The sequence below is a fragment of the Phyllostomus hastatus genome, unplaced genomic scaffold (genome assembly GCF_019186645.2).
Source record: "Phyllostomus hastatus isolate PE091 unplaced genomic scaffold, TTU_PhHast_1.1 phas_contig_150, whole genome shotgun sequence".
In the NCBI taxonomy this organism is placed as follows: domain Eukaryota; kingdom Metazoa; phylum Chordata; class Mammalia; order Chiroptera; family Phyllostomidae; genus Phyllostomus; species Phyllostomus hastatus.
Window position 1 is genome coordinate 4,247,112 of NW_025333611.1, and position 13,047 is coordinate 4,260,158.

Sequence of the window (13,047 nt, forward strand, 5' to 3'; positions counted from 1 at the left end):
CAGTCACAGACTGCAGCATACGAGCGGCATACAGTAAATCCATCATCACTGTCACCACCAGTATAAGCGGCTAACACGTTCCTTCTGACCTACTGTTGCGCATCTTACATGAGTTACATATCATTTACACAGATTAGCCCCTCACAGGCCTCACGTGAGGTGGGTACTATCATCATCCCCAGTTTAGGCAGTGAAGCTGGGAGAAGTTAACTAATTGCCATCAAAGCCCCACAATAAGCAGTGCAGTCTGACCTCAGGGCAGAAAGCTCAGAGAAGTGGACCATTTAGATGAGTCTTGTCTAACACCTAGAAATTTCAGTCTATTAACACCTGCAAGACAGGAAATCCTTCACTACATACAGGGCCCACATACAGGGCCTTCACTACATACAGAGCCCATTTAAGGAGGTAGGCAGGTAACTACTAAAATTCATCCCCAAGGAATGAAGGAATGTCCACCATTCTGGCCAGCCCTCCATCTCTGGCCCCTCCTGGCTGTCCGAGTGCCCCCGCTCCGAGTCTACCAGGTCTGATCGGGTCAGGGTCAGCAGAGGGAATTCCAAGCAAGTGTCAAAGGTTAAAGTCAAAGAGGTAAGTATCTGCACATTTAGTAATATCTCATACTCTCATTATGACCACTTTTTAATGAAGGCAGAGAGTCTTAACAGATCTTAGGCTACCAAATGCTCCCTAAGAGAGTGATAAACCACAACCAAAGGAATGAATGTCTTCGGGGTATCACCCTGATTGGCTCAATAGCCCCATTTGCTCCCATGGGAAGTGACAAGTCAGATCTCTTTAGAAAGTCTTGGAGGAAATTTTCTCTTATTCCACCTCCACTAAAGAAACCACACTCATGAGCATTAGAAATCCTTAACACGGTAAATAAACATTTCTTGTCACCACTTAACTGTATTTAAAAAACACACTGGCGTTCCGGCCTGGATTACCAGTTCCCGGATCAACAGTCCCCTTCTCGTGTTGACTGTTTCTTTATTCTCACCTTGCCCAGCAGAGAGAAATAATTCAAATCTACTCCAAGACCTGTGTTTAAATCATCACTTCCTAGACAAGTGATCTTTACAGGGTGGCACCTCTGAACCTTGATTTCATCAGCAAAATGAGGACAACGCCTTCCTTTTAAAGGCGTGGCGAGGAGAAATGAGGTAAGGTATGTGACAACCTGGGAACAGTGCCCCGCAGTTAATGACCTTTTCAGTAAATACTCCCTCTGCCCCTTATCTCTGGTGCAAAGGCAAAGAACTCGAAACTAACCTTTTAAATTCAGTGTGGTTTGCATCTGAATAATTCAGCTGTTTTGTGGTATTTCCCATAGCCCATTTTCATAGAGATCAGCAACGTGAGCTAAAAATCTATAAACCCAAAAATATCAGTATAGGATTTAGTCTACCTAGTAAGATATTCAGGGTAAGGAAATAGGTAGATAACTACTAAAATTCATCCCCGAGGAATGAAGGAATGTGCACCGTGCTGGACAGTCCTCCATCTCTGGCCCCTCCTGGATGTCCGAGTGCCTCTGCTCCGTGTCGACCAGGCCTGATCGGACCCAGAGTCAGCAGAGAGAATGGCCCCCACGTGCACACTCTTTATGCATAAGCTGAGGTTCCTGTCCTACAGGGCTTGTAACCCACATCATGACTTCTCTTTTATGAGCCTGGGCAGCAGTTGTCAAAAAGCGGCCCATGCCCAGAGTCAGCCCTTCTGGGCCCTCACGGCTCCCACCCCGACATCCTTAGCTCTCCTGAGTCTCCTAAGCAGAAGGTACTTCTCAATATTACACTCGGCAATAGCACATCTCTTAAGGAGAAAGAACACCCTTGCCTCGGTCATGTGCACCCACCCAGGGACCACCGGCCTCATCAAACGTTTGTGGGCTGAAAGAGAGCAAGAGGTGAAAAGGTCTAATACAGTCCAAAGGCCTGCAAAAGACCCCGAACCTCTAGATTCCTCTTAAAAAACAAAAACAGTCACCCAAAAAGCTCTCAGTCCTGTCCTGTTCAGTCTCCTCCGACAAGTCCGCAGAAGGCTGAACCTCGGGGAGGGCGGACATGGAGAGAGGAAAACAGGCCGATCTCCCCTAAATTGTTGGTCCCCAGCTGATGTTTTGGTGTTTCTGCTGGATCTCTTTTTTCTGTGATGCCCACATGACCACGGGCACCCTTCTCCGCCCAGCAGATGGCTTCCTGGTACATCTGCACCACGTTGAGTGGTGCCACGGGCTGAGCAGATTGAACAGACACGGGGGCCCTTGCTTGGGTTTCCTTATTTTGAAAACAGCTAACGAGAACATTTTTTGGTTTTAAGGGAAAAAACTTCTTATATTTTATTTTATTTTTTTAAAATATTTTATTTATTTCTAGAGAGAGGGGAAGGGAGGGAGAAAGAAAGGGAGAGAAACATCAATGTGTGGTTGCCTCTCGCACGCCCCCTACTGGGAACCCGGCCTGCAACCCAGGCATGTGCCCTGACTGGGAATCAAACCAGCGACCCTTTGGTTCACAGGCCGGCGCTCAGTCCACTGAGCCACACCAGCCAGCGCAAAAACTCCTTGCATTTTAGAAACACAGACAAAACAATTTACAAATGAAATTGATACAATATCTGGGAATTTCTTCAAAATAATGTGAGAGGGCAGGAGAGGATTAGGAAGTGGACAGAAGAGGACCGTCCAGGAGCAACCACTGGTGACACCAGGTGACAAGGACACAGGGGTTTGTTCTACTTTGCCTACTATTGAATACGCTAAAGTTTTTCCATAATCAACTGAAAAGACACAGGGGTAAAAACTTTACCCAAAGAGGAAAAAAAAACATTTGGCCACTAAACGTTTCAACGTGAAAGTATCATCTAGGCTGGTTCCCCTTACTATTTAACTACAGTGCCTTTATTTTTAAAAATTACAGTTCAGTTCATGGAATTCTTTAAAATTATCACATACGCAGTATACAATGGTTTTCACATTTGATGAAATTGTGCTATTTGCAAGATTTTGAACTAATATTTCTATTGGATGATTTGCTTTCTTATAACACCAGAATCTTTTGGAAGCTAAATATTAGACATATTTCATTGTATCCTCAAGAAGATAAGACAAAAGACATGAGAAAGTGAAGGGTCAGGGAGGTCGAGCAGTCCGCCCGAGGTCGCACAGCTGGTGAGCGGCAGAGCTGAACCTGGAGCCAGGATGCGACTTCCACACCGAAATTAGGAGATTCTTCTGAGTAGCAACATTCTTCTACTGGGTTTTGTTTGGGTTTTCTTGTGGTTGTTTTTTTAAGGTTCTTACAGACAGTTAAGATGCCAGCAGCTATTTCACTGACTAGCATTTGATGCAATCCTCAAAAACAACTGGAAGAATATTTAAACATAAATACGGCTTTAAAGTATAGAATACCGCCCTGGTGGGGTGGCTTAGCTGATTGGAGCGCCATCCCACACACCAAAGGGCTGTGGGTTTGATCCCCAGTCAGGGCACATGCCTGGATTGTGGATTCGATACCTGGCTAGGGTGCATGGGAGGCGACCGACAGATGTTTCTCTCACATCAATGTTTCTCTCTCTTTCTCTCTCCCTTCCTCTCTCTCTAAAAATCAAAAAACATGTCTTTGGGTAAAGATTAAAATGAGTAAATAAATAAACAAGTAAGTTATAATACTGAGGGATTATGATTGGGATATGGCTGGTAAATATTCAGCAAATAGAAACTGCCCGCACAATATTAAAAGTACTCGTACAGCTTAAGGTTGTAAAGTGTAATCATTCAGTTTGTAAACCTCAGTGGCTGAGGGAGTTTTCTCTCACTGATGATGGGACCTGCACTCTCTACCCACAGGTCCCCGTGTGCCGTCTGCGGTGCCATTTTGTCACCAGACTTAAGCACATCTGTGTACAAGGAAGCTTGTGCAAGGATATATTTGTAAATGTGAGCATTAATAAAATATTTGGAAACACCATTTACACATTGTTTTTTTTTATACGTAAAGCTGAATCTGTTAGTTTACTTTAAATTTAAACAGCTCATGGACAAAAACAAAAGGAACCTATTGGGCTAGTTACTAATTTGCTTAGAATGAGAAAAAAATGCATGTTTGGTATCACCCAAAGATTAGCACAGGTCAGAAATACACTGAATAAACCAAATCAAAACAGTTCTTATGAGATGTCCAGTCCTATGCTTAGCCATAACACAGCAGGTGTGCAATATATATGTGATAACTAAATTAATTAAAATATGAAAACCAAAACTCAATTTCAGGATAAAAGCTAAAATATACCCAATTCAAATCTATGCTATCTTTTCCTAGCTTTAGCAAAAAAAAAAATCACAAATTTTCCATTAAAATATAGTTTTCTTTAATATATACAAATGTTTTAAGTTTCTGAAAATAATAAATATAGGCAAAATCTTTCAAAATACTGAAAGGCTACCAATGCTAATGAAAGTTTAGGTATATATACAACTATAAAACTTCACTTCAAGAAAATTAATAATTCTGCTAAAGGTTTTATCTGTCTTGGTTGCTTCTAGCTTATTCGAAAGTAGTCCTCTGAGAGGTAAAATGCATGTAATAAGATAAGCAATCCTAAAGCCTGTTCAAACTGTTCACAGATGTCTGAGCTACATTTGTAATTATTTTAATTTCATGGTTTTATTCAATATTAGAGGTCCGTACTTTAAATTTAAAAAAAAATTAAGTTATCTAATATGGCCATATACTCAAGGCACCTCACAATAACCCCTCACTGTCAGGTATTATTATCCTGATGAGGTACTGTCTTCCTGGATTTAGGCAATTTGCTCAAGGTCACAGAGCTAATTAAGTTCAGAGCCAAACTTACGTCTGGATCCAGAGCCTGCGCTCCACTCGACTGCATTTCTGGACTCACAGCATAGCCCTTCTCGGTAATTATTCAAGTTTCACCTTCAGACACTGATTGAAAATAGGGTCTACACTTTTATCTTTCTATCTACTAAGAATTTTCTGAAAGCCTCAAAGTGGAAGTCCTTCTGTTTTAATAACATAAAACATGATGAGCATCAACACTACATTTGGAGTTAAAAAAATAAATATTGCTATACATTTTCATCGTAAAATATACCTTAATTTCTGCAAGGACAATTTTCTTTGAACAATTAAAGCATAAAATAAAATGAGTTTTGTCAGGAAAAATTAAAATAAAGGCTAAAGTTATGGGCGCCCTGGGCCTTGAAGAGAAACACCCGACACGCACGCTCTTATCTGCCACGGGACCGAGAGCCAGGGTTCAATAGCGGAGTGCTGAAGAAACGTGCTGAAGAAACGTGCTGATAGGTCTTCAAGCTTATTTTCCTCAGAGCGAGACAGAGAAAAGTCCTAAGAGAAATGAACTTAGACTTTAAAATTCAAAGTGGACATATGTTAATATTAAAGATTACTTGTCCACGTCTTTCTCCTGAACACCAACAAGGATTATTCTCAAAAGCTTAAACTCATGAACTAAGTAAGAAGCATCTTTCCTGTTGCAAGCAGCAAAACACACATTCAGTAGGCTTGCAATACACAAGCTTTTCCCGAAAGATGCTAAACAATGTGGTGATCGTGTTCCACGGCTTCCCTGAAGACAGCCACCAAATAGAATCGAGAAGCTCTACCCCACCCGGAGTCTACTCCACCAGAAAAGCAATTAAACCTGGTTAAAAGGCTTTCTAGAAAAAGGCGTAAAACTCAATCTGGCAGGCTTTTCCCGAAGTTTTTCCAGTATCTCAGTTCTGCTGGAGCCAGAACCATCCAGCCCATACTTTTCAGTGGAAAAAAATTAGTTTCCCCTTCTCTAATATAAATAAATACAAAGTCAAAGACACCGTTTCCTATGCAAAAAGCTCTTTTGGAACTATATTGAAAACAAAAAAATGTCATGAGGTTGCACTTGAGACAATTTAATAATTCACCATGACTTTCAAAACTGAGGCAATGCAGCCAAGTTTGTTTCAAAATATGAGACGGCATATCCAATTTTGAGGACCCATAAACTGACACCAGGAGGAGAGTTAGTTACTGAGGAGACACGAGTTATTTGCCCAGTTCAGACAACAAATCCGTGGTGACAGTGTTCTGAAGTAAGAGCAAATGATCCCTACGTCCGGCAATGTCTCCCTATCCATCCAGTTTCAGTGTTGTCGTTATGACCAATTCCGTCCCCCCCATTTTCTGCCTACTTCTTAGTTCGTAGCTAACGGAGGGGGGGACACAGCTGAGCTGAAGATAAGGCAGCACCAGAATAGACGGCACCCAGTTCCCCTGCACTTTCCCGTAAGGACAGAAGATCTAGGCACCGCTCCAGAGAAATGCCATATTCAAACAGAGTAAGTGGCTGGGGCCTGCACATACTGTCTGGTCTGGACAACAGAATTCCAGGATGTGCTCGACAGGAGGGGGCGGTTTCGTTCCCCCCTCATGCGGAGGTCAAATCACGTTTGCTGTCACATGAACACAGACCGTGTTTCTTCATTTTGAAATTGGGACAATAAGGCCAGGCCTCTCGGGACTGAGAAATCTTACATAAGAAGTGCGGTAACACGTGTGAAAGCACCTAGCTAGCTCAGTGCCTGGCGTGTGATATGTACTGAAAACACAGAGAAAAAATTTACTTGAATACTATCTAGGTTTGACATTTGAAAGTGGATAAATGTATTCTATTATTTTCTACTTGCAAAATGCTATCTGTAATCAGCTTTGGACCATCATGGACCCCTCATTCTCTGTCAAGTTTCTCCTCTCATCTGACACGCTCCTGGGAAGCGTGTCTTCTCCCTCCGCCCCATCCTTCCCACCTGCGTTACCTCCATGTGGAGAGGCACCAGAGTAAAATGTTTGTGCCAAAGCTTGTGTGCGAATGGCAGTAACAACAGTAATTTCTACCTTGTGCGATTGTTGAATGAATGAAATGAGTACATAAATGTAAAACACTTAGAATATCATAGGCGTGTTAGCTTCATTAAATATCTAACACCTTAGGCGTATCTGAAAATTGGATTTGAGGTATATCATCTGAATTCACACAATGAAATATTTCAAGTTAAGCAAGTATAACTTAGAAACAAATTTTAATATGAAAAATCCCAGAATATAATGCCTTGTCATATCAGTTATTTAGAGGATTATTCACATATTTGGAATCTTTGCTCCTGCTCCCAAACATGGATACAAAGAGAAGGTTAGGACTGGCCAGAAAGACTAATTAAAAATGTTATCACTCATTTTAATTCACTGCAGGCACTCAAATCTGCATTAAACAAACATAAAAACCATTCTGATTCACTTCAAATTAAAATAAACATTGCCTACTATTAGTTACATTTCAAGTAAATGATTTCCTTTTAATAAAACACTATCATGCTAGCCTTTGATTGAATACCAATATTATAAAGTAGCTATGTAAACTCTATTCTGTAATGTTTGTGATAAATTTAAAGCTCTCTTCCACCTAAGGAATTTTTTTCTAATAGCAATTAAAGTTGAATTACTGATATCTAGAAAATATCTTTTCTAAAATCAATAGCATTCAAGGTAGTAGGCTTAAATAAGATAGCAATGGGTTGTTTTTTTTTTTAAGAGTGGATTGTGGTAGCAGTAGTTCAAATTTCACAGTAGCTTGCTTTAGGATGGAAGGGAATTTAGGAATCTCCCAGGTCACCCCCACATTTCATAAGGAAACCGGATCCTCCCAATGCTCTGATACTGATAGGGCCAGAACACAGCCTACCGCTCCTGACTCCCAGGCACAGAAATGCTCCTTCAAGTTTTTTTCATATCAAATTCAACCAATTTGTATCAATGCCAAACTATTTTTTGTGCCAAATAATTAATTCAAAAGAATAATTGTTGAAACACACACACACACACACACACACACACACACAGAACCGCACTCAGTCACGTAAGTAAGCACCACAGCAGCCAGTTTACCAGCTTCTTGTGATATTTTCAAAACCCAATTAGGGATTTCATGCCATAAAGATTTTTTCAAATCACTTATTTTGATTACGACTTTCAAACTGCCCCAGTGCTGGAGCCCACATATTCGTGCAAATGAGTGCGCTGTCTCTCGCTCTCCCTCTCCCTTGCGCTCTCTCCCTCCATCTCTCTCCCTCCATCTCTCTAAAGAACTGTGAGTGGAAGTCGGCAGCATTTTCTATAATCCTACTCTGTTTGAGTCAGGTGTGTTGACCCATCCTGGCGACTCTCAGCATTATAGACAACAATTCTGAGGGAAGAGTTCGTTTCCAACAATATATTTTAGTATGGATCCTGGTCTATTTTATTATTATTTCATAAACCAGCTTAATCTCTCAAGAAACCAACTGATGGAAGAACTTCACTTTTTAAACACATTCTATTAGTGCCATAAAAATATTAGTCATGTGCATACATGTGCAGTTTATTCATTTTCTGAAATTATTTTTCCCAAAGCAAACCTTTAACAAAATCAGTAAACTGAGAAAGGAAAATAAACCACGAAGTTATTCCACCAGCGTATAATAGCAAAATAAAAAAGAAAAGTAATAGAATGTACTATATCGAATAGTACATTCGATATTCAATTCTGAGACACTTAATCCAGTTAAAATGTATAAAATGCCATCTTGGATTTTTAAAATTAGCAATATATGAATAATTCATAAAAGTTGCCTTTGCACTAAATTTCCTTTAAATTTATGGTCAAAGAAATAGCAAAACCAACTTTTTAAATTCGACTTCATGGTATTGCCAATGTTTTAAACAGCCTTTACCTGACCACTAAAACACAGTAATTTCTCTCTTCAATTTCAGTAAAATGCCTTTCTAAAAACTGAAGCCAACAGCTTTTTGATACTTATGCAAAAAACATTTTTAAAAAATCTAAAACTAAATTTAACCAAATATTTTAAGTTACATCTTAACTACTACACTTGAATCCTTACGGGGGGGGGGGGATATTTACTTCCTTGGAATGACATGACACAATGTTTTCTTAGCAAACTTCCCCCACCACTAAGTAAACTATTAATTAAAACAGATTAATTCTGCATTTAATCTGTTGTAGCCCTTGCAGAAAGATCTCTAAAATAACACCCCAGCTATAGCACTATGCATGTATAGTCATACGTGTATACAGATATATTTATAATCCTTGTTTTTTAACCTAGAGTTTGCACTCTTACCAGCTATGCACTGCTGGGCAAGTTATTATATCTTTCTGGTACTCAATTTCTCATCTGTAAAATGGGATAATAATTGAACTTACCTTGTGGGCTTGTGAGGACTGATTCAATGTTAGCTTACCACCTCATATAAATTTCCTAAGCACATATAAATGATCATACTCTCAAAAAATACAAATTCAGTGGGGCATTTTGATGTTCAGTTAACTATGAAATTCCCTGTATCCCTTATCTCTCGACTAGACTGGCAGCTCATTAATTCAAAAACATCAAACAAATGTGACTCTTGCAGAACAAGGATACACTAGTGGCAAGAAAGACAAGTGATCTTGGCCTGGATCTATTATTAGGCATGGTTAATTATCTACACCCCTAGTGTTAACACTGGAAAAGAAACAAATGGGTGAAAAGGCATCATTAAAAGAGTCACTCTGAGATCTACGGTTTCACAGTATTCAAAAATAAATGGGCATGAAGAAGTGACTTAGGTCATTTCTCCAGTCGCCCTTGCTGACACACGGCAGGTCAGAAATTGCAAAGAGGTTTCAAAGGAAATTAGTGAGTTCAGACTGCCCGGTTCAGAGAGGTCCCAGGTTTAAAATATTAGCAGTGAGAGAACTGCAGTTTCAGTTTAAGAGTTGGTTTTCAGAACCTCACCACCTTACAGCAGAGAAAAGGGCATTTTTTGGTTACAGAGGTACTGCATACAGGTAGAAAATGCTCACCAGTTTCCACACATGACAGACATTTGTATCCCTGTCTTATTTACGCTCATGTAAATAAGCAGGGAAGAACCAACCCTGATTCTCTCGTCAGGCTAGAGAGGTATTCCAGTTCATAATTACGACATCACTAACTACCTGGTATGAATTATGCCAAGTCACACAACTATCTATGGGAAGATTACAATGAGAAATTTACCAAAGAAACAGCTGAGTATTTTGTTCCAAATTACACTCCTCCCCTGCCAAAACGCTGTCTGGTAACTAACTCGTGTTCTAAGAAGAGCTCTGATATGAGCACAGACAATTCAAACGCTCTTTCCTTATTCATCTTAATCTCTGAGTGGAACACAATCTTACCGGAAAAGGAAAAATGTTGTCAGCCCTGTTCAGGCTATCCTCCATCCAGGACTTAGGAGCAAAGGCAGAGCTGGGGCGGGCGTACTTCTGCAGCTGAATATGATTGCTTGCAAAATTTTTCTTCAGAGGTGAGATGGAGTTCAGGGGCGTTATTCCCCCATTCAGCCCCCTGCGGTGGTCGCGGCCTTGGGAACCTCCCCAGCCACCATACCCACCGCCTCCTGGGCTCCAGGAAGACGACGGTGTCGGAGAGGGGCTCTGGTAGCTGCTCCATGGAGAGGGGGGCTTGTTGAGATTATTCGCCAAATGCGGCAGCTGGTTGAAAGCAGCATTTCTGTGTGTGAAGGGTGGCGGGTGGGGACTGGCAGGAGACCTCCTCTGCTGCTGATGCTGGCTGTGATGGTGCTGGAAGTGAGGATGATGAGGGTGGTGCTGTGAGAGAGGCCCGATCTGAGGGGAGAAGCTGCCTCCGAAGCCAGGGCTGACGTGGTGGGGGAAATTTTGAAACAACAGAGCACCGTTATTAGCTGAAGCAGCTGGGACCCCTCCCTGGTGAAAGAAACTGGCATCTTCGTTGATGATCGTCGAGGAGGAAGGCGCGATGGCGGCCGACCAGTTACTGAAGCCGGTGAGCGAGGACGCACTGGACGTCAGGGTCTGGGTGGAAGTGCCCAGCCCCGCGGCCTCCTGGTAATCAAACCCTGTCAACACTGGTGACTCGATTCGGATTTTCTCCTTCCCGTTGCCGTTTTCCGAAGAGCTGTCCCCCTGATTTTCCTCCGATTTTGCCTTCTCGGTCTCGGGCAGTATTCCAGCTTCCTGGCCTGGGCTGGGGGAGAGCTGCTGCTTGTCCAGAGGGTCTTGCTGTTCCTGTTGCTGACTTTTTGCTTTCTCTGACCCCAAGATCTCATCCTGAATGTTGTGGGCGGCAGGAGCAGGGAAGAGCCAGGCTGAGCCGGCGCTGCTGCCATTGGCAGCTGTGTTATTATTTATAAAAGCAGCAGGGCTGGGGGTGGCATTTTGGTGATGGTGTGGAGGCTGCAGGTGCGGATGGAACCGGACTGGAAAAGCAGATTTATTCCCAGTGTTGCTTTGCACTAGCACTCCAAACCCGTAATCCCCCATTTATTATTTTTAGGAGCAGAATCTTACAATAAAAAAAAAAAAATGACAACCTGATGTCTCACGCCTTTGTATCCTCTACCCCAAATATGTCTGTTTGAAATGTCTTATTTATAGCTAGCTCAAAGATCGCAGCTTATCACCCTAAATAGTTCTGATTTGGAATTCTGGTCTCTGAAAGGGGAAAAAAAAAAAACTGAAAAATCAAAATCTCTTAAAACATTGACATGAATCCAACTGGGCTTATTTCTAGGAGGGAATAAAAACGAAGAGGGTAAAAAATCAAGTCTTTGGTTAGTAAAATAGGCGCTTTCTTTTTCCAAAGGAAAATGTACATGAATGACAAAAACACAGCTCCTCAAGCATCTATACACGTAGAAGAATAAGCATTGCGCGGAGTAAAAATATATATATATATAATTTAACAATCACAGACGGTCTTCCTCAGCAGTTTAGATTCACTCACGTAGAAATTAGAACAGGGCTAAAGGGGAGAATACGTTCTTTTCTTGGCAGCTTGGTTAAAAAAATCAGGAATAATTTAAGAACATTATATATTATATATTTATATATAGATAGATAGATTATATTAGACTATCTGGGGCGGGAGGTGGGTTCCCGGCTGCGGGCGAGGCGATCGGCATTGACTAATGGGAAGGCGATCGCAGGGGGGGTCCGGCCGTTCCGGGTCGCGGTCCTGCTCCTGCGCGGGCTGCAGCTTCGGCCTCGGGGGCTGGTCCTGAGGCTCCGGGTGCAGGTCTTGCCGCGGTCGCTGCTCCTGGGCTCCCCCGCGGCTTCCTCTCCCCCATGAAACGGGCCGGAGACACCCGTTTCTCCTCCCTCGGAGGGGGGTCGCGATCGGGAAGGGTTAGCGAGACTCGACGAGGACGAGCCGGCGGCCCGGGCGTGCGGGGACCAAGGGGGCGACCTGGAAGGTCCTGCGGTTTCGGCCTCTTCCCCTCTCGGCGGCTCCGGGGTTTTTTTCCCTCATGGGACCCAGGGGCGGTTTGTTCGGTTCTCTCAGTTCGATTCTCCGCAGGGGGGGGGGGGCGCCCGAGAAAGAGGAAAAAAAAGGAAAAACCCGCTAGTGTAGTTATCCTAACGGAGAAGGGCCTCAACCCCTTAGCTCTCTCTTTTTCCCCCGAGATTTTTTTTTAACTATAATTTAGAAGGCTTTTGTTTTCTCCTCACGGTTGCTGGGCCGTCGTCGTCGTCGTCGTCGCCGCCACCGCCGCCGCCGTCGCTTTACCCCGGTCCCGCAGTCCCCGCGGTTGTTGTTGCGGACTCCTCCGCCTGGCTCGTCTTCTCTCCTTTTTCCTCCTCTTTCTCCTCTGCTGTCGCCGCTGCCACCGCCGCCGCCGCCGCCGGCGCCACCGCCTCCCGGTGCCCGGGTCCCGCAGCCGCGGCTGAGTCCTTCTCCTAAGGACCGAGCCGAGTGAAATGACAACCAGCTGGAAAGACCGAGAGACACTTCCGGTTCGAAGAGGGAGGGGAGGGGTACGGCGGACACACCGCCCACCTGCCTAGAGACCAATCAGCTGTTAGAATTTAGACTGGGCCACGCCCCTCCACTTACGTCCCCTCCCAGGAAGGTCGAAACGGTATCTCGGGAGACGCCCCTTCCGCTGTGCCTCTCCCAGG

General features: G+C 43.2%; 1 protein-coding gene across 4 annotated transcripts in view; it reads right to left on the bottom strand.

The window, feature by feature from the left end:
* The window catches only part of CPEB4 (cytoplasmic polyadenylation element binding protein 4), a 56,885-nt gene extending 44,043 nt beyond the window's left edge, over nucleotides 1-12,842 (bottom strand). For all 4 annotated transcript variants that reach the window (XM_045819209.1, XM_045819201.1, XM_045819192.1 and 1 more), the window contains exon 1: nucleotides 10,285-12,842. In XM_045819209.1, coding sequence (XP_045675165.1) covers nucleotides 10,285-11,409 — 1,125 coding nt within the window. In that variant the 5' untranslated portion in view covers nucleotides 11,410-12,842. The remainder of the gene's footprint in view (nucleotides 1-10,284) is intronic.
* Nucleotides 12,843-13,047: the final 205 nt, after the last annotated feature.